The sequence below is a fragment of the Capsicum annuum genome, chromosome 3 (genome assembly GCF_002878395.1).
Source record: "Capsicum annuum cultivar UCD-10X-F1 chromosome 3, UCD10Xv1.1, whole genome shotgun sequence".
Classification (NCBI taxonomy): Eukaryota; Viridiplantae; Streptophyta; class Magnoliopsida; order Solanales; family Solanaceae; genus Capsicum; species Capsicum annuum.
In genome coordinates, this window is record NC_061113.1 from 262,294,977 (window position 1) to 262,319,033 (window position 24,057).

At 35.9% G+C, this 24,057-nt stretch overlaps 4 protein-coding genes across 5 annotated transcripts in view; 2 read left to right on the forward strand and 2 right to left on the reverse strand.

Moving 5' to 3' along the window:
- The window catches only part of LOC107862071 (very-long-chain aldehyde decarbonylase CER3), a 4,698-nt gene extending 257 nt beyond the window's left edge, over positions 1-4,441 (forward strand). Inside the window, exons 2-12 of one of the 2 annotated variants that reach the window (XM_016707519.2) lie at positions 1-169; positions 272-492; positions 602-834; positions 1,026-1,245; positions 1,461-1,588; positions 1,665-1,948; positions 2,181-2,288; positions 2,650-2,856; positions 3,300-3,410; positions 3,581-3,754; positions 4,074-4,441. In XM_016707519.2, coding sequence (XP_016563005.2) covers positions 71-169; positions 272-492; positions 602-834; positions 1,026-1,245; positions 1,461-1,588; positions 1,665-1,948; positions 2,181-2,288; positions 2,650-2,856; positions 3,300-3,410; positions 3,581-3,754; positions 4,074-4,241 — 1,953 coding nt within the window. In that variant the 5' untranslated portion in view covers positions 1-70 and the 3' untranslated portion in view covers positions 4,242-4,441. The remainder of the gene's footprint in view (positions 170-271; positions 493-601; positions 835-1,025; positions 1,246-1,460; positions 1,589-1,664; positions 1,949-2,180; positions 2,289-2,649; positions 2,857-3,299; positions 3,411-3,580; positions 3,755-4,073) is intronic. The other variant, XM_016707520.2, reaches the window with a different exon arrangement.
- Positions 4,442-5,129: 688 nt separating this feature from the next.
- Positions 5,130-7,935, reverse strand: LOC107862073 (ABC transporter I family member 17). Its single transcript, XM_016707521.2, has 4 exons — positions 7,383-7,935; positions 6,970-7,302; positions 5,738-5,925; positions 5,130-5,629 (listed from the first exon to the last, which is right to left on the reverse strand). The coding sequence occupies exons 1-4, from the start codon at positions 7,396-7,398 to the stop codon at positions 5,375-5,377; spliced, it is 792 nt and encodes a 263-aa protein (XP_016563007.1). The 5' UTR covers positions 7,399-7,935; the 3' UTR covers positions 5,130-5,374.
- Positions 7,936-10,147: 2,212 nt separating this feature from the next.
- LOC107862074 lies at positions 10,148-11,576 on the forward strand. Its single transcript, XM_047408785.1, has 2 exons — positions 10,148-10,211; positions 10,318-11,576. Exons 1-2 carry the CDS (start codon positions 10,148-10,150, stop codon positions 11,574-11,576), a joined length of 1,323 nt encoding a protein of 440 aa, XP_047264741.1.
- A 7,971-nt stretch (positions 11,577-19,547) lies between these two features.
- On the reverse strand, positions 19,548-22,886 carry LOC124897226. Its single transcript, XM_047409955.1, has 2 exons — positions 22,536-22,886; positions 19,548-20,050 (listed from the first exon to the last, which is right to left on the reverse strand). The coding sequence occupies exons 1-2, from the start codon at positions 22,618-22,620 to the stop codon at positions 19,848-19,850; spliced, it is 288 nt and encodes a 95-aa protein (XP_047265911.1). The 5' UTR covers positions 22,621-22,886; the 3' UTR covers positions 19,548-19,847.
- Positions 22,887-24,057: the final 1,171 nt, after the last annotated feature.

Consider the following 24,057-nt stretch of genomic DNA (forward strand, 5'->3'; position numbering starts at 1 on the left):
ATACCGTTTGTCAATCAGTTGGGATACTGTTATATTCTTTATTTGTTTTAAAAACAATTGATATAGTAACATGGAGAAACAGGATGAGGGAGTTCAAGTAGTGGAAGATGGAAGAAAAACAGATGCAGCTTTATTTTCTTGGCCATGGAACAACTTTGGAAATTACAAGGCATGGATATCTTTGCTTCTTTGCAACTACTTATGTATGTGTTATATATGTTCATCAATCTTGATTTGTATTGTATTTATGATTTTCTTATGTGTTGTGCAGTATTTGTTGTATGGACCGTTTCTTGCGAAGTTTATACATTCTATGTACTGGAAAGAGAGCATGGAGGATGTTTGGTGCTTGCATATTCTTATCTTGTGTGGTCTGAGAGGTCTAGTTCATCAGCTATGGAGTACTTATAGTAATATGTTGTATCTAAATCGCAGACGAAGGGTGTCTCAGCAAGGCATAGATTATGAGCAAATTGATAATGAATGGCATTGGTATATATATATATATATATATGAATTCTTTTTATTCCCTTACTTTTTCTCACTCTATGCAGAAAGGGGATTGATTTGCTGTGTTTTCTTTGTGATTCAATTCCAACAGGGACAACTTCCTTATCCTTCAAGCGATTGTGGGAACGTTCGCCTACTTGAACTTTCCTTCACTGGCAAATCTTCCCCTCTGGGATGTAAGAGGGTTTATTTCTTGCCTCATACTTCATGTAATGATCTCAGAGCCACTGTTCTATTGGATGCACAGATTCTTGCATTCCCCTCATCTCTTTCCGCTATACCACTGGTATCACCACGGGTCTAAAGTTACACACCCCTTTACCGGTAAAGTAACCACTCCCTTTATCCCCAATTTATGTAGCAAACTTGCCTTTTCAGTCTGTTCTAAGAAGAATGCCATACTTTGTTATTTTTAAACTCCGTGCCCAGTTAAACACCGCCATATAAAAATGGGACGGAGAGACATCTTTTGGCAGTCTCATCTGATGCTAGTAGCTTTTTGGTTTTTGGTGCAGCTGGGAATGCAACATTTCTGGAACATCTGTTGCTCTGTGTGATTGTTGGAATTCCGACCCTGGGCACTGCATTTATTGGTTACGGATCAATAAGTGTTATGTACAGTTATATTCTGGCGTTTGATTTCTTAAGATGTTTGGGACACAGCAATGTCGAAATCTTTCCTCATAGCCTCTACCAACGCGTTCCACTACTTAGATATGTTATCTACTGCCCGACGTAAGTTCCATTCAAGTGGCTTTATTTGATGCAACATATAATATCTGTTATCTTCAGCATCTAGATTAAGAAATCACATCGTATTTTGTTTCTTTTCAAATGAATTTTTCTTGCAAATCATGTTTGACAAGCTACAATGTAGTTCCATGACTTTCTCGTCGTGCTTCTTTTTGACTATTAATTCGGGCAATTTAAAGTATGTCCTGTTCTTGCAGATACCACAGTCTACACCATCAGGAAATGAACACAAATTTCTGCCTCTTCATGCCTCTATATGATGTGTTGGGAAATACTTTAAATGCAGCTTCTTGGAGCCTTCAAAAAGAAATAAGTTCAAGGACAAGTGAGTTTTAGGTTTTGTAGTTTCCTTGAATTCTAGAGTAGAAGCAGGTTTTCATGTTTTATTTGACCTTTTATAGTTTCTGAAGTGGTTACTCTTCATGACGGTACAGCTGAAAGAGCACCAGATTTTGTGTTTCTTGCACATATTGTTGATATTATGTCATCAATGCATGCCCCATTTGTGTTCCGGTCATTCAGTTCAGTCCCTTTCTCCACACAGCTCTTCTTGTTACCGATGTGGCCTTTTACCTTTGTGGTCGTGCTTACTATGCGGTTGAAGTCCAAGACTCTTTTGTTCAGTTCTTACAATATAAGGGGAAGAGTCAACCAAACTTGGGTTGTGCCCAGGGCTGGTTTTCAGGTAATTGGGATTTTCTCCTACCAACTGTTTAATTTCTAGTGGTTTTGATGGGCATCAAGGTCCTGCAATCTTGATATAATTTCTTCATGATTGAAGGATCCAAAATAATTTACTCGTACTCTCAATGTTCCCAATATATCTCTGAATGATTTCCTCTCTTCTCCAAGCTGTTTGATTCTGAGCATATCTTTTCCGTTCTGTTCTGGCGTCTAAAACAAATGCTATGTTGCAGTATTTCTTGCCCTTTGCTGCAGAAGGCATAAATAAGCTCATTGAAGAAGCTATTCTTAGCGCTGACAGAATCGGTGTTAAGGTCGTCAGCCTGGCTGCATTAAATAAGGTCAGTGGCATTTTCTTTTCCCGTTTCTGATTTTCTATAGTTTCTTTAACGTTTAATGATTTCAGACTCATCATAGTCTTTGCTGACTACTTTAGTACAACGAACATCTATATGACAACATTGTATGATGTGTTTCTTGCTAGAATATAAGCCATTCGCTAGTGGTTTTAGACTTGAAAAACCTTCAAAATTAAGGAATTGGACATATTCTGTTCAGAATTGGAACAGCTTGTGTTGTAACTACACTTGTTAATAGATCACGCATAGCTTGGATCTTCCCGTGTCTTTTTCAGACTCGAGGGAGCAGTAAATTCAATATACTGTTATTGTTCGTATTGTTTATGAAAGAAACTAACTGCAGAATGAAGGTTTAAATGGTGGTGGAGCACTCTTTGTCAACAAGCATCCGAATCTCAGAGTCCGAGTAGTCCATGGAAACACCTTGACAGCTGCTGTGATGTTGAATCAGATTCCTCGAGATGTAAATGAGGTCTTCTTAACAGGTGCTACTTCTAAGCTTGGAAGGGCCATTGCACTCTACCTTGCTCGTAGAAGAGTCAGGGTTATGGTATGATTTTTAAATGATCACAGTTGTTTGAATTCTGTATTATCAAGAGAAGTTTTTCAGGCTTCTAATCAAGAAAATTGTAGCAGTAAGCACATCACATTACATTAACAGGATCTTCCTTCTTTTCTAAACATTATCTGTTATGTGTGCATCTTTTTATTGCAAGTCCCATAGTCAGTATGAAGTTGTTGTCCATGTTATGATGCCTAAACATCTAAATAGATGCAGAACTAACTTTAGAAAAAGAAAGTAAAGGGAAAAAAAAACTTCTATATAAGTACATTTATGGTTGTCCTACTCTGTGAAGTAAATGACTGGCATATAAGAGTGATAGTATCTTCAAGTTGTTGTTAAGTGGGAGAGGTCCCTTCTTCCTTTTAGTTTTCTCTTGAATAATTAGCTTTATAATTTTCCATTCTAATAAGGGTACATTTCCAATGCAGATGCTCACTCAGTCCACTGAGAGGTTCATGAAAATTCAAAGAGAAGCTCCAGCTGAGTGCCAGAAGTATCTGGTTCAAGTGACAAAGTACCAAACAGCTAAAAATTGCAAGGTAATGTTTATCAGTTGGTTAACAGAAAATCAATTTTGTTTTCTGATTGTAATTCAGACAAAATGAAAGTTATGAAACAAAGAGAAGTGGATAACTGAGGTCTTTCAGTTCAGCAAAGAGTTTGCACTATCTGCTGCTCATTAATTTTTGTGATGTTTTGAAAATCACAGACTTGGATTATTGGTAAATGGTCTACCCCTAGACAGCAGAGCTGGGCTCCATCAGGAACTCACTTTTATCAGTTTGTGGTCCCTCCTATCATTCCCTTTCGCAGAGACTGTACCTATGGCAAGTTAGCCGCAATGAAACTTCCAAAAGATGTCACTGGTTTAGGAACTTGTGAGGTATGAATCAAATCATATGCAATCCCTTTCTTTGTTGCATATTCTTGGTCACGGTTCAAGCTGTCGAAACAGCCTCTTGCAGAAGTGTAAGATCAACTGCACGTAGTCCAGCCTTTACCTACCCTGATAGTGGGAGCTTTCTGCACTATGCTGCCCTTTTTTATGTGTAGAAAACAGTAGAAACAGTAAGACAATAGCATAGTGTTGTTTTAATAAACAACCAAATTCCATAGTCTCTTTCCTTTTGTTAGTGGCATCAGTTTTATGACACTGTTTCATGTTATGTATGAATTCTCACTGTGCTTCTATATTGCACCAGTATACAATGGGAAGAGGCATAGTTCATGCTTGTCATGCGGGTGGGCTAGTTCATCTTCTTGAAGGTTGGACACACCATGAGGTTGGAGCTATCAATGTTGATCAGATTGATGTTGTGTGGGAGGCTGCGTTAAAGCATGGTTTGAAACCTTTGTATAATTCAACATAGTGATACTATTTGTCTCTTTTTCTTCAAAGCACACCTTCATAACCTAAATGGTTTGGAGATGTAGCAAAGTGCACATAGAAAGTCTTCTAAAGATTCTTTCACAAGTCAATGCTTCATTATATGTGAATCTATTTGTTATCAAACAAAAGTGTAAGCCTGATGAGGAAAATAAGATATATATCATTGTACTTCCCGCAAAAGTGTAAGCCTGATATAGGCAAATGTCATCACAGCTGCGAGATTACTGTCAAGTTTCATATGCGGGCAAGATTTGCTTTTCAATAAGTGGTACGTGGTTCTTTTGTTACTCTATGAATATATATGTACTACTGTTGGGTAGTTTTTGTCTAATGTATCAAGCTTTGCTAAACATAGACATCACACAAATAATCTTACTGTTGGGAATTGATCTGCAACAAAGACAAGCACTACTACTTGCTCGAACTATATAGCTGAAAACAATGTAAATTTACCTTAGACTCATCCTTAAACAGAGGAAAATGCCACCTGATTGGCCCATTGCTGTTCAATTTGCACAAATTTGATCAACAGCAAGTGTATAATTTACGATTAATCAAGCAGCTAAACTTTTCGTGTTAAGCAGCTTCTTCTTGTTTTGGATGATAGACAAGACGCACAAACGACTGCTACATAGTCAACCAATAGCAAGATCTGATTCAAATAAAGTAGAACAAACCGTCACTAAAAATTAGGCTCGCTACAGTTTGTCACATATATTTCAACTCAAGATCATATTGGTGGTTGGTTGTGTTCTTTCCCTGGGAACGGCATTACAGCTAGGGCCACGAGTAACCCCTTCAATATATTGACAGTGACCTTTGCTACAAGAAAACATCACAGATGGTCTGACAGTTGGGTATCAATCAATAATCAAAACAAACTAGCTGGACCTATACATTGTATAGGATGTATGTATATTTAGATCTTCTTTAAACAAGGAAAGTCTCAACTGCTTGACCAATTGCTACTCAATCTGCAGAACATTACAGTGGTGATAACAAGGGTATATTTATGATAAATGAAGTACTTCACGTCCAAGAGCTAATACATAAAAGTTTTGTGACAAAACATAGGATATCCAGAAAGAGGGAGTGGGCGTTGTGAGACGGTTTTTAGGAGCTGAGCTCAAGAAATCTCTGTGCCATGGGATGTTTAGATTCAAAGAGTTGGTCAGGCTTTAAAATTTCTACAATCTCCCCATTGACAAGCAAGCATACTATGTCAGCTATTCTCTTTATTTGTTTGATGCTATGCGAAACCATCACAATGGTCATATTCTGCTCCCTCTTCAGCTTTACAAGAACATCCTCAATGTTCTGAGTTGATATTGGATCCAGTGCACTTGTTGGCTCATCCAGCAGCAGAACCTTACAGAAGATTGAAACATAAGGTCAGATTCCTATTTCAAATTTAACGTCCATCAAGTGAAGTTTCTTTCACCAAAGTGGGTTAAATCTTGATGTGTTTAAAATTACCTCTGGTTCATTAGCCAAAGTCCTAGCAAGCGCAACTCTCTGTGCTTGACCAACAGAGAGTTCCCCACCAGATTTGTTGAAGAAAGATGAGTCCAGGTCAGCTAGAGTCAGCAACTTGTACACCTCATTGTCACTTAGTCTCTGTCCTTTTAATTGTGGCCCATATCGTACGTTATCAGCAACAGTACCTGAGTAATTTTACACAAAGATCACTTCATCAAGCACCAGTCACTACAACTTGGAAATATATGTTGAAAAAGTCGTCTTTTTAATGACCGAAAAGTCCATGACACTCGGTGGATAATGACCTGCTCCCTACCCTTCTTCACTGAAATACGGAGTTTGTCCACCACAGAAGTTAGAACCTATGACGTGTGGGTGGATCCAGAAATTTGAGTTATGGGTTTATAGAAAATGCAGCTTATTGGATTCTGAATAAATCATTCATACATATTAAAGTGGATTTCTTAACACAAATACAGGGTTTTGGCCAAGCTACTGATTCTGCCGAACCAGTACCTACAATCTGGAAATATATGTTGGAAAAGGACTTCTTTTTAATGACCGAGAAATCCACGACACACAGTGGATATTGACCTGCTCCCTACCCTTCTTCACTGAAATACTGAGTTTGTCCACAGCAGAAGTTCGAACCTATGATGTGTGACTAACGGCCCTAACTCCCAAAAGGCAGAATTTTGAGTTTACGGGTTCTAGAGTCTTGAAAACTCATTTTATTGGATTCTGGATAAATCATTTATACATATTAAGTAGATTTCTTAATACAATACAGGTTCTTGGTGAAACAAAGCTTTGGCACAACTAGTAAAGTTGCCGCCATGTGACGAGGAGGTCACGGGTTCAAATTGCGGAAATAGCCTCTTGCATAAATGGAGAGCACGCCTGTATACAATAAACCCTTGTGGTCCGGCCCATTCAGGACCCGTGCATAGGGGGAGCTTACTGCACCAAGCTATCCTAAATTCAGGGTTTTGGCCAAGCTACTGATTCTGCAGAACTCGTAGCTAAAACCCTAGCTCTGCCCCTCCTAACCCCCCACATCAGGGGCTGTGCACGAAGGACTTAACGATTAAGTGGAAGCCAAAACATGCCAGTCCATTAGATTAAGCATTACAAGGCAGGGAATTGAAAGTTCTAACATCAAACATCTGATGAACAAAATATCAACACACACAAAAGGATCTGTCTATAATACTGGCATCATTACATACCTTCAAAGAGAACAGGGAGCTGAAACAGCATGCTAATCTTACGACGGAGAGCGAGCACATCCACATCACATATATCTAGACCATCCAAAAACACAGTATTGGAAGGGGGCTCCCACAATCGATTGAGTGATCGCAACAAGGTTGATTTTCCACTACCACTTGGTCCTATAACACCCATGATTATACCTTTGGGTATGTCAACGTTCACATTGTTCAATATACAAACACCCTTCTCCGACACCTTTGTAAGACCCCTAACCTGAATCTTGATTTCTTGGTTTTCTTCAAGTCCATTTTCATTCCCATTCGAAGCCAAAAGATGCTCTCTTGCTCCTACATATAATTAAACCAACCCCAAATGAATTTCAAGAATTGCTTCTTTATATTTCAAGAAAAATGCTTTATATACTAACCTGGTAAAATTTCCATGTTATGCTTTTGTACAACTCCTTAGCCAGCAGTAGACTGAGTAGGGGGAGAGAAAAAAGGGAATTTATAAGGAGGAAAGAATCAACCTTCCCCAGTTTCCACCATGTACTAGGACAAATTCTTGTCAGCGGTAAGTTTCATCAATGATAGGGATGTTTATCAGAGAATGTCTTTTTACGTCATTAGTAATCTCATACTCTTCTTGGTTGAGAGAGTTATGTGCTGGTGTGAGGTATCTGTACATTTAGTAGAAGTTCGTGAAAGTTAGTCCGGACACCACGCTATCGAAAAAAGAAACAAGAAAACTAATCTCATACTCTTCATTATCTGAGGGAGGAAAAAAAAACTTTTTCTCCAATGTCACTTTTAAAAGTACTAATAACTTGGCAATTTGATTATGGTTTATATGTCAGAGGATAGCAAAATTGATTCTGCCACTTTTGTCTATGTAGTTGAGATTCCTAAATCATGATGCAATGCAAGTGGAACGGATACCCAATTTTGGTTGTGTCACTGTTTATGTCCTAAATTTCCTTCTTTCCGCTTCTCCTACTTTATGACGACTTCTGAAATATTTATTCTTAATAATAAATATGAAAAGATATTAATATATTTCAAAAAAGATACACTAAGTAATAAATAGGTAAATAAGTATGAAGTAAATGTACATATTTCATTTTTAACCACTTCTGTTCCATTAACTTGAAATTGATACGTAAATAGTAGGGTCATTTGCATTTCCCCCACTACTTTGTGCTTGTTGTAAATTAATGATACTCGTGATAAATAATTTTTTTTGTAGGGTATAATAAATTTATATTTTTAAATCATAATATTCTATAAGTTATATTCTGGCATGATTTCATTTCTAGATAATTTATGCATCACTAGACATAAATTTAATTATTTAAAGGGTAAAAATTAATTAATTTTACACTAACGTAGTGTAACCTTTATTTTAAAAAATTTGAAACAAACGAAGATCTCATTCTATTTCAAACGCTCGTAGCATGGGTCCCAAATAAACCTAATTGGATGCTTCTTCATTTCCCATGACATTGGCGAGACAAATTTTGTTATGATTGATGAAGTCCTCTTTAACTACGTCATATTACTAAATTTTACATAAATATTCTAGTGGATAAAATCGATTAAGAGATCTCAATTGAAAATTTAATTGCATGTGTGTTAAATTGATGATGCATATTTACGAAATTTTAATTGACTTTGACCACTCGATGGCGCAAGTAACAGCATACCCAATATAATTCTACATGTGCGATTTTGGAAGAATACACAATCTTATTTCTATCTTGAAAAAATAAAAACGCGATTTCCGAAAGACCCTCGATTCTTATGGAGCACAAAAAGATCCCAAACTTGTATCACCAATATGAATAAAGAAATTTTACATCACTAATCAGTGTGAGCAAATTCATAACATAACATTCAATGTGAGCAAGTTCACGCAAACAGACATTAGTACTACTCCCAAATAAACAAAAGAGACAAGGAAAAGGAAAGAGATATCATGTAGAAGAATACATAACTACATTTTTGCACTAGGTACTCAAGAAGAGGAAGTTGGCATATACAACAAACAACCTAGAATCATACTATTTCACTTCCAACTAGAATGTCAAAATTGACAATTCCTTATTTGTCAAACTATTTGCTCTCTGATACTCATAAAATTCTGTTCCATTTCTCCTTTTATACAAACATCTCGTCATTTTTATCAACTTTACAATTGCATCATCATCATCATCATGTGTTAAAAAACCTAGGAACAAGAATAGTACAATGATCACTAACATACCATGCAAACATCTTTGTATTGTTCATTTTTTTTAACTTACAATCTTTTTGTTCTAAAAAAAAGTTTTGTCTTTTTTATTTTTCCATCATATCATTTAAGAAACCAAAAACCCCACGCGCACGACGTATGAGTGAAAATCAGACGCTCTCCTTGAAGGCTTAATTAGTAGACACGTGAGGTTCACGAGGAAGAGAAAGCGCGTGAAAACAAGAAACAGTAAGGGTGTGTTTGGTGTGGAGGGAAGAAAGAAAAAAAGAAAAAAAGAAAAATAGAAGTAGACGAAAATTTACAGAAATAGAATTTGCTATTTCTGATCAGACACAAAAACGAAAAAAAGAGTCCGATTTACAGAGAGAGAGAGATCAGAGAGGAAAGTGGGTATTTCTTAATTTCTGATTCAGAGCAGTGAATTTTGGTAGTTTCGAATAGCTGTGGAGAAGAATTGAAATGCGAAGCAATTTGTAGCATTTGGGTATTTATGAACTAGTAAGAGTTGAATAGCATTTGGGTATTTTTGTTACTTTCTTGAATCTGAATTCTTGAATTATAGCCCGTTTGGGTTTTGTATAATTTGTAATTTTACTTTTCCCTCGAGCTTAAAAATCTGTTCTTTTAGCAAAATTCTGTGTGGGGTGTGTTTGAAGTTGAAGTGGGAAGCTTGAAGTTATTGTTTTTGGGAAAAGGTGGCATTTTTGGTGTGTTTTTGGGTTTGGTCTTGCAATTTTTGCAAGGTAAATTTGAAGTTATTGGATTTGGGAATTGAGGGTTTTCTTGGGCTGGGATATTGGGTTGGAGTTTTCTTGGAGTGGAAATTTTGAAAATTTTGGGGATTGGGATTTTTGGAGGGAGAGTTAGTTGGGAATTATGAATCTCTAGCTGGGGTATTTAACCCCTGGAATAGTTATACTGTTGCAAGTTGGAATTTTGGAGATGGGGTTTGATTCAGCATTGTCTGAATTGCTGTTGGAAGAGTTCAATCTTGTTTCCACTATGGGTTTTTGGAATTGGGGGAAAACCCTAATTTAGTTGGGGTACTTGGATTATTGACCCTTACTTCTTGTACTCTTTGTTTGTTGTGTATGGTATTTATGTGTTGACAGAGATGCAACCGCCACTTCAGCATTCGCGAATCAATCTTGCTGAACTGAAAGGTCAGATAGTTAGGAAACTTGGACCTGAGAGGTCTAAACAGTACTTTCAATACTTAAATAGGTTATTGAGTTTGAAAATAAGCAAGATTGAGTTCAATAAGCTTTGTGTTAGGATATTGGGTAGAGAGAACGTTCCACTACATAATCAGTTCATTCGTTCCATTTTGAGAAATGCTTCCAGCGCAAAAGTTCCACCGCCGACAAATGAGATTGATGTTTTCAAGCCTGGGGCAGCAGTTGGCAGTAATGCATCTCCAAATGATGCTTATGAGAAAAACGGATCACATGTTTCCTCGAGCCAGGCTTCAAGTCAGCCAGGTTTGTCTAATGGGGATATTCTCCCATTATCTCCTCGAAAGGCCAGAACAGGCTTTCGTGATCGTAGGACTGGGGATCACCGTAGTGCGCTTGGTCAAAATGGGAAGACCAATTTCACTTTTCAACAACCGACAGCGACAGAATCAAGTTTTGGTGTTATGGAAAATGGGGATATCAATTCCCCTGATGCACGGAGGGCTGTACAGCATTTTCAAGGACTCTTGCAGCAGACTGGTGATGAAAGGGAGGCATCTGGTGAAGAACATGCTAGATTTTCTGTAATAAATGGATCACAGGAAGGTCCAGTTTCAGCGAATAACAAAGGTCAGGTTAGAGATGACGGGAAAGAGATGCATGCAAGGAGTCAGCTCCAAGCTCCCCTTGGGGTGCCATTTTGCCCTGTTAGTGTTGGCGGAGCACGTAAAGCGTTGCCTTTGGCAACAGATAGTAAATGTGTTACCTCTTCTAGTTATGGTGCTTTGTTGGATAGCGTATCATTGAGGGAACGCATGGAGCAGATTGCTGCAGAACAAGGCCTTGAAGGAGTAACCATCGGTTGTGCCAACTTGTTGAACAGCGGATTAGATTCTTACTTAAGAGGTTTAATTCAATCTTGCGTTCAACTTGTGGGGGTAAGGTCAGGGCACGAGCCAATAAAAAACAATACCAAAAAGCAGCAGACCCATATGAAGCTCGTCAATGGCCTCAGACCCGGTCTGCATTCTCCGATAAGCAGTGGTAGATCTTCAGAAGCCATGCAAGAACATGCTCCCAGTAATTTTATATCGTTGCAAGATTTTAGGGTTGCCATGGAACTGAATGCCCGGCAACTTGGTGAAGACTGGCCATTGCTGCTGGAAAAAATATGTACACGTGCATTTGAAGAATAAGCCGTCCATGAAATTTGTTATGTTCCAGTTGAATTTGTGGCCCCTACTAGATCTAAGGGCACCGTTCCTCCCAGGGTTTCTGCGCAGCTGCAGCATTACAGCTTTAGCCAGTCAGCACTTCTTTTGATCTTGTTGTCTCTTGAAGGTGACTGGCATGGAGCCCGGAATCTTTCTCTCACCTGCTACGGGGCTTAACTTTGCCTGGAAACGCCCATTTCATAGCAACCACTGAAAGGGACTTGAAGATAGGAACACCCGCATCGGTTGTGCTGTTGTATGATTAGCATAATTCTTTCTGGATAATTTCTGCATTCTCCCTCCTGTAATTTACAGTAAAGAGTAAATTTGGCACAAGTTTTGCAGGAATAACTGTGTAGTCTAGGAGTTCAGTAGAAAGGTGAAAATAGATGATGCAAGACTTGCAGTGTATCTTCAACATCAAAATTGATATTAACAACACGTTTTCACCAGTAGGTTTATATCTTATGATTTTTTTAGTTCTAGATTGATGTTCATTGGGTCTATGGCCTGCTTTTGTATTTTTTATCTTTTCTTACTATGTTAATTGTATACCCCAGAACAGTTTGATTATTTGACCGTCATAAACCATAATGCTACATGTAGAGTGGTTTTTAAATTGTTGAATTCCGTGATCTATAGTTCGCACTGAGTGACTTGTTAATGGTGTGTTATAGTTGAACATGCTTTATAGGATCAAAGAAATGATGATATATATCTTAACTTGGACATCCATTTCAACTGCATAACCCATTTTGCATAGCAGGGTTATAAAAATTCACAAGAAGAGATAGGGGGTATTGTATGTGCCAATTTCCATTTAGGTAATATGCCTTATTTCAGGACTGACTCTTTTTAATCCGGTTCATATAGTGTCTTCCTCAGGAGCTAGAGGAAATGCATTCAGGTACATCAATTAGTAGGTATGAGAGGATGAATGTTGGATCTTCATGGAAAAATGACTGAGCTTTTCACTAGTACAATGAAGGGTCCTACTCTAATATGATGTGTGCACACTTTTTTTTCTTACTGATAGCAGTATTATTATTTTGGTACTGCTTAAATAGCCTGAAGTGGTTTGGCAGATGTTCAAGATTCCTTTTTTCACCATTGCCTCAAAATTTGGTACGAGTTCAATTAAGTTCTTGCAATATATTGCTGCCTCATTTAGCCTTTTCTTTCTTTCCCAGAAGATTTGAAAATATTTTGTTCGATTCATTAGGTTCGTTGAGTAAGTTCACTTTCTTATTTCTTTCAAGCTATAGATGGTCAATCTTTTTTTTTTAACAAAAGTAAATAAAGTTCATGCACTGGATGGTCAATGATATAGCAGGAAGGGTTTAATTTGCATTTATATGATATCGGTGTATTTATTACTTGGTTATATTATTTTCCGGCTAATTCCAGTTTCATTGATGCGTAATTACTGCTATATTTAAAGTGGCTAATTTTGTCAGAGAATCAGATAGTTGAGCTGGTCTAAAAGATGAGTTCAAATCTTATACATAAAAATAAAAAAGAAAGAAGTGATCTCATATCCTGTCCTGTGCTGGAAGATTCAGTGACCCATTCAAAGGAAATGCAGCAGTGGTGGTGTCCCTAGAATGGAAAGATGAACAACATACTGGTAAAGTAAGTTCTTCTGAAGATCGAGTTAAAGTTCGAAATAAATCAGAAGATTGCTGATGTTTTTCTTCCCAAAACAAACTTTACCTACCTGAAAACAGAAAAGGTCAGCAAGTTGATATCTTTACTTATCTCCCTACCTTATGTCTTTTAACTCCGAGTACTTGAATTCTTCTTTAAGAAAATGTCTTTAAATTTGACCACTCGAATTTTCTTTTAAGAACTGAACACATCCATACAGCATATCTCCGCTGGAAGCTGATATTGCGTTTTTTTATGTATCTGGCGATAATGTAAATTTCTCTTCTTCATTGCTTGGCTCTTGGTCTTTAAGATTATGTGGTTCATGCATTATCTCTGTGTACATGTCCTAACATAACTGGAACTTTTTCTTGATAAAAGTATTGAAAAATTGTAGGATCTGAATATTTGAAATTTCACCAATCTGCCTACTGGTGATCATCCACTATTGCTGTTGTGTCTTCTCTGCATTTCCCAGTTAAGGATTTATCTGTCAAATTCCATTTTAATTTGCAATAATTCATTCAAGTACTGATCATAGTCTTAAGAGATTTGCAGTCACCTGGTAATTCTAGAAGAAATTTGATTTGGAGTAGCTAGTGGTGGGAACCATCCTCTAAAAGTTTGAGTCTCCAGGGGAGCCAAGTTGGAGGTCACTGTTGGTCTTCAGGGTAGGTGAGGTATCAATGGGGGTTGAAAAGTTTTTTTTAAGGTAACGATTTGTATATATATCAGCACAAAGGCAGTGCTGAATGCCATATTTACAATTCAAAATAACAAAAAGTGTGTCCTTGTTCTTCTTACAAGTATTCTGTTAAATCTGGAAGTGTTCGTGCATAGTTTAAAATTTATCTTTACACTGAAAGAGAATAAAAGAAGACATTCATCTTCTTTTGTCTCTGGGAAATGGTAGTGTATTATAAAATGATACCAAAGAAGATGTGTTAAAAATATTTACTAAGATACCAACAAAGAAAAACCTTCCTAAAAGAGATTCTATGGGTTCTATCACTGCTGCAGCCTTATTTACGAAATTCTGTTTACACAAAAAATGAAACAGAGTAAACAGTTCATCTTGCTCTTCTGAATAAGGTTTCCCTTATCTTCAAAACCCCTAGCATTTTGCATTCCCTCTAAATTGTCCACCATGTGAAAGCTGGAATGGTCTGCCACCATCTCCGTTGGTTGGAACTCTTGCCTCTGATGCTCCACCATTTCAGTAACTCACAGGTACGCCCTGGCATGCTCCCTTCTAGTCCCACCTTCTTCGGAAGAGTTTGCCATAGCTGGTCCGTAAGATGACAGTGCAAAAGTAAATGACTGATACTCCCAGGCTTGTCTCCACATAGATAACATCTAGAGCACAACTGATGTCCTCTTTTTTGGAGAATTCCTGTGTTAAACAAGCCTCTCGGGCTACCAACCAAGTGGAAGAAGCCACTTCGTGAGGTGCACGACAGATCATCTTGATTTTCTGAGTAGAGCTACATCTGTATTTGAAACATCTTGCATTTCTTTCCTTCGAAATTGTCCACCATATGCATGCAGGGATTGTTTTCCATCTATTCTTCTGCCTGACAAGGTGGCTAGAGCTATTCCAGCATGCTAATAGGTCTTTTGTTGATCGTGGCAAATTTCCATTTTATTCTTTTCATGTATAAGAATAATTGCTAGAGTTGATCAGTGACTCCCAAGTACAATAAAAGGTGACTGTTTTTCACTGGTTCTTTCCCACAAAAGTGACATCTGGAACATTGCTTAATCCTCCTCCTCTTCGAATTATCTTGGGACAGGCAGGCTTCTTTGAAAACAAGCCACTCTTGTAAGGAGTTTTCAGTCTCCATATGTGGCCAAAATCCATGATTAGCCTGTTCTTCTATACGAGTGAGTGCATAATAGGTAGTTTTAATTGTATAGTTGCCTTTACTGTGTAATCTGTCCACATGTTCATTAATGCATTTGAATTGATCAAGAGCTCTTAAAATATCAGCAACTCTGTTGATTTCCCAATCTATCGGTAGTCTTCTAAAGCTCCAGTTTTATCCCTGTTGACATCATATTTGGCTAACAGTTGCCCGCTTGTTTCTGACTTAGGTTGGAGATGTCTAGGAATAAATGCTTTAGAGACCCCTGCCTTAACCAATTGTCTCTATAGAAAGAATTTTTCTTCCCATTTTCACCTTAAGACTGACATTGGTACTGAAGGAGGACCGAGAAGCTCTGTTTGGCCTCCATACAGTAAACCAGGATGGTGTAGTTACCCCTCTTGAAACCCACTGTCCTTCAGTCGCATAATTTTCAGTAATAACTCTCCGCCATAGAGCTTGTCCTTCTGCACTCAACTCTATAGCCGTTTCATAAGCAGACTTAAAATTGTGTTGCTTTAAGTTTCTTATGCCTTGACATCCTTCTTTCCTACTGACAGTGAGTTTACTCCATCTGACCAAATGGAAACATCTCTTTTCTCTATTTCCTCACGAAATGAATTTCCTTTTAGAAGCATCTATTCTCTTTTTAAACATTTGTTGGTATGAGGAATAATGATATCATATATGTAGGTAGAGCATCAAGCACATCGTTTAGTAAAAAAGAAACGACTAATCATCTGGCTGATCTTTTCTTGCATCTTTCCAAGACCAGATGATTAGCTAGATGAGCGATGAGTGTTAACCTGTTTGTGCTCCACTTTCTTGAGACTTTATCAATCTAATAGGTCTGAAACTTCTCAATTTCTTAGCTGTTTTTTTTTGGTATGGGATAGGAGCTACATAATTTTGCATTATACTTTCTCAAAAAATTCAACAGAAAATTCTGCTTAGTCAACATAGTGTCCTCCTTGAGTATTTCCCAGCAAGAATGGAAAAAACCATCCATGAGTTTCCTGCCTTCAATGAAATCTGAAAAATCAAATCAATCATGGCGCTTATGACTTCATTATGTTTCTTCTTTTTAAATCCCTACCCTCCTTCCATGTTGCAATGCCCCACCATAACTGCTGCGTACCACATGATATTTGGTTTGTGCATCCCTGTAAATACCAATGAAAAATCAAATCAATTATGGCCCTTATGACTTCATTATGTTTCTTCTTTTTAAATCCCTACCCTCCTTCCATGTTGCAATGCCCCACCATAACTGTTGCGTACCACATGATATTTGGTTTGTGCATCCCTGTAAATACCAAGAAAAACTGAGACAATTTCAGGTGATTGTGTATTCTCCAATATATATTACGTCCCCTTGCTGCACTTTCCTGTCTAATATTATGCTACACTTTCCTGTCAAATATTATCGAAAGTCCTTGTGTCTACCATTTGTCGGTAAAAAGCCATATTCACTATTATGTTTGCCCACATTTCTTTAACAGAAGCATTGATATCTCCTTCTAGCTTCATTTCCTAATTGATATCCTTCTAGCTTCATTTCCTAAAATCAATAGATGTTTGCTTTCCATTGTGAACTAAACTCCTCAACACTCTTCTTTTTTGTTCTGCTTCTTTTCTATTCCATGTGTATGAGAATTTCTCCTGTTCTGTTGTACCTGTAATTAACATAAATTTCAGGATTTAGTTCCTTTCATACCCCTTCATTTTGGGTCATACAACTGAGAATGAGAATGCATACTTCTGCTCGTTTATGTTTATGCTGCTTTTCTTTTGTACAATTTCATGAAGAGAGATAGAACTCCTTTCGGAAATACGTCTTTACTTCACGTACTCTCTGAGCTTGATTGTTCCGAGCTGATAACCGGTAGGTGAATTTCTGACTGAAAAGCGGAAAGTAATAAGTTCAACAGGTAAGAGAATGCGTTTAACCGATTGAAAGCGTGATAAGCGTCACTAACGGTATAGCGTTTAACTGTAACTCACAAGTTCTAACAACAATGATTCTATATCAGAATTTTCAATCTGAGTCAGCAATGGGTGTATATGGCAGAGGTCATTCTCTTCAAAATCAACTATCTGCCTTATTCATTGCAACTTTCTCATATTCTTACGTGATCAAAACACATATAGATAGGGCTGCTGTGGATAGCATGCTACACATCGTGTGTGTAGAAGTTGTCAATGCTCCGATTAAGTGATGTCTTCAATTTCATTGTATGCTGTCTGTCAACAAATTCAACCAAAACATGCTTGGTTTGTCAGCTGGAAATATGGGCCATATTATTTTAAATAGATGTAGAGGCGTTTCAATAAAATTAATGGTCTAAAGTCAAATTTTAATAGGAGGTGTTATTATTATTTATTCTTGGATAGTAATTGTTTCGATGTAGTATTTTTAGAAGACACTTAACATTTAACTTCACATATTAATATGATTATTATTAAAAGTAAGGATTAATTCTTGTTAATAAGATGTTAGCCATTTATTTGCAATGCATTATACCCATTTATTTGCAATGCATTAACTTGGATGTTGTTGTTAAAACTTTATTTATTAATATAAAGTTTGAGTTGTTTAGTTCAAAGTTCTAAAATATTTCTTGTAAAAATGAGACAACTTTTTCTCCTTTTTATTATTATTATTTTTTAGATATTTTTTAAAAATATATTTCACAATCTTCATTATTATTTCAAATGAAGTTGAAATTATAGAGTTTACTATTAAAAATTTTGAGGCCTCAAAATTTTGGTGGGCCTAAAGCGAAGCTTTACTAGCTTTACCCTTGAGCCACCGTTGCATTGATGTGATAAGCTATGTAGCATCGAGTAGATGCAGATGCAGAATTGCTCTTCTATCAGATTACTCTGGCTAGTTTCCAGGCTGAATAAAGTTGGATCAGATTTCTATTGAGTTTTACTATCTGGGAGCCCCTAAAATCTAGCTAGTATCTGTGAAAACCTACAATTTTATGCTTTATTTGATGTTCAACTTTCGAATTGAATTTAACCTCTATATTCAGTGGTTTAACATGTACAAGTATTTCTCTTCAGTTCTGGTTCCATGTAATAGTAGATTACAACAGTCATTGATGAACCTGTCCTTGCTTGCAGGTGGATTCACGTGAACCCAGTAGCTTTTGCTCAGACTTGTATATTCATTAAGCAACCTAACTATATATATATTTGACCATGAACGCAATTTGGTTGTATGTTAACTTGAGGTCGTATGTATAAAACTCCAGGGAGAAAGACGATGTTGAGTGATTTAACGCTCTCCTCGTAGCTTCTGCAGAGGTCCAGAAAGGATACCAAGTTTTCTTGATATTTAAAAATGGCGTAAGGAAGGTTACCTGGGCCAAGCAGATTACCTGTTTCTTAATTTGGTGAATTTTTCCCTCTTCCTTTGATTGGCATGTTGTAGACTAGGAGTAGTTCTTTTGCATTACAATTTCTCTATGTGGATTTGGGTTTTGAAAGAAAAAGAAGTATTTAGATTTTGCATGAAATGAGCTTAGCAACTTGCATGCAGTTGTTTGTCCTTTGATTATCCCTTTCTGCTTTTGATATCATTTCTTTGTTTCTTTCTTAATGGATCACATGGGTATCCATAGCTGGTGATATTCCTCTAAATGCAGATTCAATAGCACTGACTATGAACTTGGAAAGAGAAGAGCACCGTCTACTCATACTGTCGCCGACCAGGACTTTCACTTTCGAAATAGATAGGAAGAGGTCAATCATCAGCGGGAGGAGGATATGAAAGAGAGTACCACCAACTACTCCACTCGAGTAGAACTTCTATACTGAAGTTGGAGGAAGCATAATTGAGGCATTGCAAGGGTCTATATCAAGTTGGTATGCCAGGTGCTGCATAGCTGCTCTATTGGCTAGCTACGTTGCTCGGACTCTTCAAAAATATCAATGGATGTGTCTGATTCGTCAAAGAAAGTGTATTTTTGGCTAGCTACGTTGCTCGGACTCTTCAAAAATATCAATGGATGTGTCGGATTCGCCAAAGAAAGTGTATTTTTGGAGAATCCGACACGGACGGCATCAGAAGTGACAAGTCCGCGCAACTTAGTTGGCTAGTACTGGGGAATTGAACCACACCTTGTAGAAACGTGGTACAAATTTCTTGGTCCGAAAGATGTCAGGACAGCTTAGAATAAAGCGAACAGACTGGTTTGAAGCTTAAGAGTATTTGACTGTGTCATCTATCATTGTATTAGTTGCTAACAAGTTTTAACAGTTCTGTTCAAGTGCTACTTATCAGGACAGTGAGTGTCTATCTGACAGTTAGTGTCAACTTTGAGTGTGTATTTATGTATTATGCCGATATTATACTAGTCTTTAATAAATGATAAGCCCTCTTAGTAATACTTCTCATTTTGTTGTACATTTCAACTGTAAATGATGGATATGTAAAAGCATAATATAGCATAAATTAACCTTCCAGAGGAAAATTGAGCTCTTCACAGTTATTTTTTTCTCTGTTCAATGCTGAAACATGATCATGGGGCTCTTCACAAAGATGGTATATTTACAGACTCACACCATCATAGATAAGTCTCATTATGGTCATGCTAGCTATAGAGGTCTAATAGATATACTTCATCCTATGCTGATAACCACCCTATGGGGTTGAAGAAATCGAAGTTGCCATACATGTCTTGATTCTCCAGACACTCTTTTTATTACTGTTGAAGATGCAGCAAGTTGTCTATTGATGAGCATGGTCTGAGGAGAAGGATGAGTTGGAACTATTACTGGACCATACAAATATTCTCCACAGTGGTCGGCGCTTGTGTTTATGGTGTCGAGATGTCACTTCTGTCTCGGTTTTTCTAAGCATTTCCCACATAACCTGAACATCCTCGTACCCACAAGTTTGTATGTCGTCATGAAGCTTCAAAAGTCCAGCACCTGAAGAAAACAAAGTACAAACGCGTAAGTGAATCTTCAATGCTACTGTTTCTGTTCACAGAACAAGCAATATTCGTCATTTCTGTTCACAGAACAAGCAATATTCGTCATTGTTTCCCTTGTCTTTTCATGTTTCTTATTTGGAGGAGATGTAAAACGCGTAAGCATCTCTTTCATACTGAAAAACATAATATATCACACTTTTTGAAACATGCTGAAGAATCCAATTATCTTCTTTAGCTAAAGACACATAAAGTGCTAGATGCCTTGTGTTGAAACTCTGAGAATTGGACCATTGAAGAATCGGATACCTTGGCTACGCTATGTGGCCATGTTTTTAGAATCTGGAATATTACTATCTGCTTATCTTGAACAGGAAAAGCTAATAACACAGAAAGTGACATTACGATGTTGTTTTGACTTAAAGAGTATATGAACACACTCACAGTTAGCAATCGAAAAATAGATAAAAGATTCGACAAAATGAAGCATGCATATATTTGGTTGGTAGAGGCTTATGTAACTAACAACTTAGCCTATGTTTGAGTTCTAGAAAATATATTCCAACAGAAATAAGATGAGTGGATTGTGATGGCACTAAGCTAGTGGATGGAAGGAAGAATCCTATAAAATATGCTTTCCATTTTATAATATGTGAAGTGCTCATGAGTCATGACCTAAAGAAATGCTACTTGCTCCTTTAGACATGAATGGACTGAGATTCATTTGAATTGTTTGCAAATTCAGTATGTTTCAGTGCTTTTTAGTTTTTACAATTAAGATAAAAATGCAATTTTAGGTAAACAAACAAGCCTAACACTTTCGATACTTTCCTTTTCCTCAGTATTTTCGTCGTTGCTTCATCACTTTTGTATCTTTTAAACCTTTTTTACTTAAAACACTTTTCTTGAGCCTGTCCTCCACAGACTTCACTCGTCGAATAAAGCATGCCTCACATTTTTTTTGGCCTCTATTTGAGCATATAAATCATTTTTGTATAATATGTAATTAAACAACCATACTGGCGAAGTTAAGAATATCGCTAAGGCTAATGGCGTTCAAGATTTATTATATATGTATAAAGAAAATCTTTAACCTATGTACACAACATAATATTTTATATAATTGGTATAATTTTTCGCTAAAAAGATGTTCAATTGACCACCGTCCACCCTTCACTCTAAGTAGCTATGCCACTGTTCAACGAATTTCAATTATCAGTCTGCCATAACTTCTATGAGTTCATGGAATATTCCTAGTGTATACATTTTTCACTTAGAGAAATGCATATGATTAATATAATCGAATGTGGTCTCTCCGTTTATGATCAATAATTTCCTTTTTTTTTCTTTATTAAAAAGGAAAATATTGATGATAAATGGAAGACACAAACAAACAACAGCATGCGTAGTGTATTCCCACACGATAAGGTTTGAGAGGATAGAGCGTACGCAATTCATACCTCCATCCCCACATGATTATAAACCAAAAAAAAAAAAAAAGATTCATATATAAAGTTAAATTTGTTGAGAAGGTCACATACATCATGCTTTGTCTCAACTCTCAACAATAATGAAAGCAATTTTATATTTTCCAATGCCCTTCAACTAATTTCCAAACTTTCAAAATAAAAATTACTATGTATTTTATTTTCCACGTGCATAGATATTAACGTGCTGACTTATTTAATTGGACATATTTCACCTTATGTTCACAATTACACCTCACAACTCCCACCCACCCACCGCACCGCACCGGCGATACCACTATTTAAAATGATGAGAGAGACGAATAATGATAAAATTTTGTTTGATATTTAAAAAAAAAAAAAAAAACAATATGAACAAAGCAAAAAAACTTATAATTCATCTCATTTGAGTTACTGGTGAGACAGAATTTAATAATTTTACCTTAAATTATATTTATATTTAACATGTAATTTAGTATATAAATAATTTATTCAGAACTAAGGCCTAAACTCATTAATGTATAAATAATTTATTCGGAACTAAGTCCAAAAATCATAAATTAAGGGTCGTTTGTAAATTTTTTTTGTTTTTAATGGTATTTGCAAACTGAATATGTATCTGAACATAAATACAAATGAGAGTTTCTTTTTGAATTTTGTGATTAATTTTGAGTGGAAAAAAATGAAAACAACTTTTTGATGTTTTTCAAATTTCATAAACTAATTTCAAGTTAAATTGTGAAATTTTATGATCAAACATGATTTTCGAAATCCTAACTCCAAAAAAAAACCTATTCATGATGAAATGATCCTGCCTCCGCCGCTGCTGAACAAGCACATGCACATGTACTCCTTTGCAGTTTCAGAACTCAAAAACGACTTGATTTCTCAAATCTCGTCTCAAACAAATAAGCAAGAAACTAAATTCAATTTTCTGTCAATTCAATAAATATCATTTTTCATTTACTAATTTCACACAGATAAGAGCCAGAAAAATTTTAAGAAGAAAAGACTAACCATTATTACGAGCTTTAACACGAGCAGAAAGAGCAAACCAAACACGCCTTACAGGAAACACCATTTTATGCCACCAATCATCCATCACTTTTATTTTCAATTTCTTTCTTCGATACCTTCTTCCCAATCTACTCAACAAAATCCTTAACCCGGCCAGACCTATTTCTTTTTTTTATTTTTCCTTCAAAATATTAATTTCATAGCAGTTGAGAAATGAGGAGATACTGTTAGGGGCTCAATGCCACTTTTGCTGCTTTATATATGAGAGTGGAAATTAATGACTATTTTTCCCACTTACTTACATACATGTTTTTTTTCTTTTTTCTTTTTGATATATGAGAATAAACCAGCCGACACGTGACAGTGTTCTACTTTTTGTTAAGAAATTATTTCATGACACGTGGTTCTTTTAGGTGTTGGATTTTGTTCTTATTTTTTTCTTCTTTTTCTAATTTTATTATTTATGCATCTTCCTTCATTTTTACTTGTTTAGTGTAATATATTTTTATTTTTATTTAGCATTTTAAAAATACTAAAGAATAACAAATTTTTTTCGTCAATTCAAAATGTCTTCAAATCCATTAAAAATTATGCATTAATTTATATAAATATCATGATAAAATATAACTCCTGTATTTTTTTATATAATACACTTCTTGTTTAGTTAATAATACAACAATAATATGTTTTTATATTTATTAATAATTTAATTTTTAAAAAAATATTGAAGTAACCGGTAAAATTGTTATCATTATTTTCAAAATTTATGAAAAAATCATTGCATACAAGTAAAAATTTGTGGAGTTTTTTTTAGAGCTTTTTGTGGGAACTAAGTATTTTGACTTTGTGTGGGATACAAAAACGTGACATGTCTATGTGGGAAAGCAACAAGTAAACAGAAATTCTGGTGATTTGGGCGGTTTGAGTTTGACTGTGCAGTTTGTATGTGAATTTTTTTACTTAGAAAACATAGTTTAGTATACCTCTTTGTATACGTTTTCCAAAAATAAGGAAATTACAATATTGTTTTGTCGGTGATAATAAAGCATTTCTGATTGGGTTGAGTAACACTAATAATAACAAAATATTTGTTGTAATTTCATTATAAAGTTTAAAGAGAATATATATATAAAAATTTTATTCAACATTTGTGATTGAATTAATTAACAAACAATAATAACGACATACTTATTGCGATTTTATAAGTAAGGCTTAAAGAGAATATAATATACAGAAATCTTATTGAGCATTTGTGATTGGATTAATTTAATATTCTTAATATCGAAAAGGGGAATAAAAGGACCAATATATTACTTTTTTTAAGTGAATAAAAACTTAAAAGTAATTTAAATTTTATAAATAAAGAGTTACAAGGATTTACTGCTTCAGATTTATCAAATGGGGTGTTTTTTGCTTTTTATGTTTTTGCAATAAAAACATGTTAGTACATATTATTCCCACAATTTTACATTACAACAACTAATAAAAAACGATATTTTCTTTTTGAGGGAAGCTTTCACGA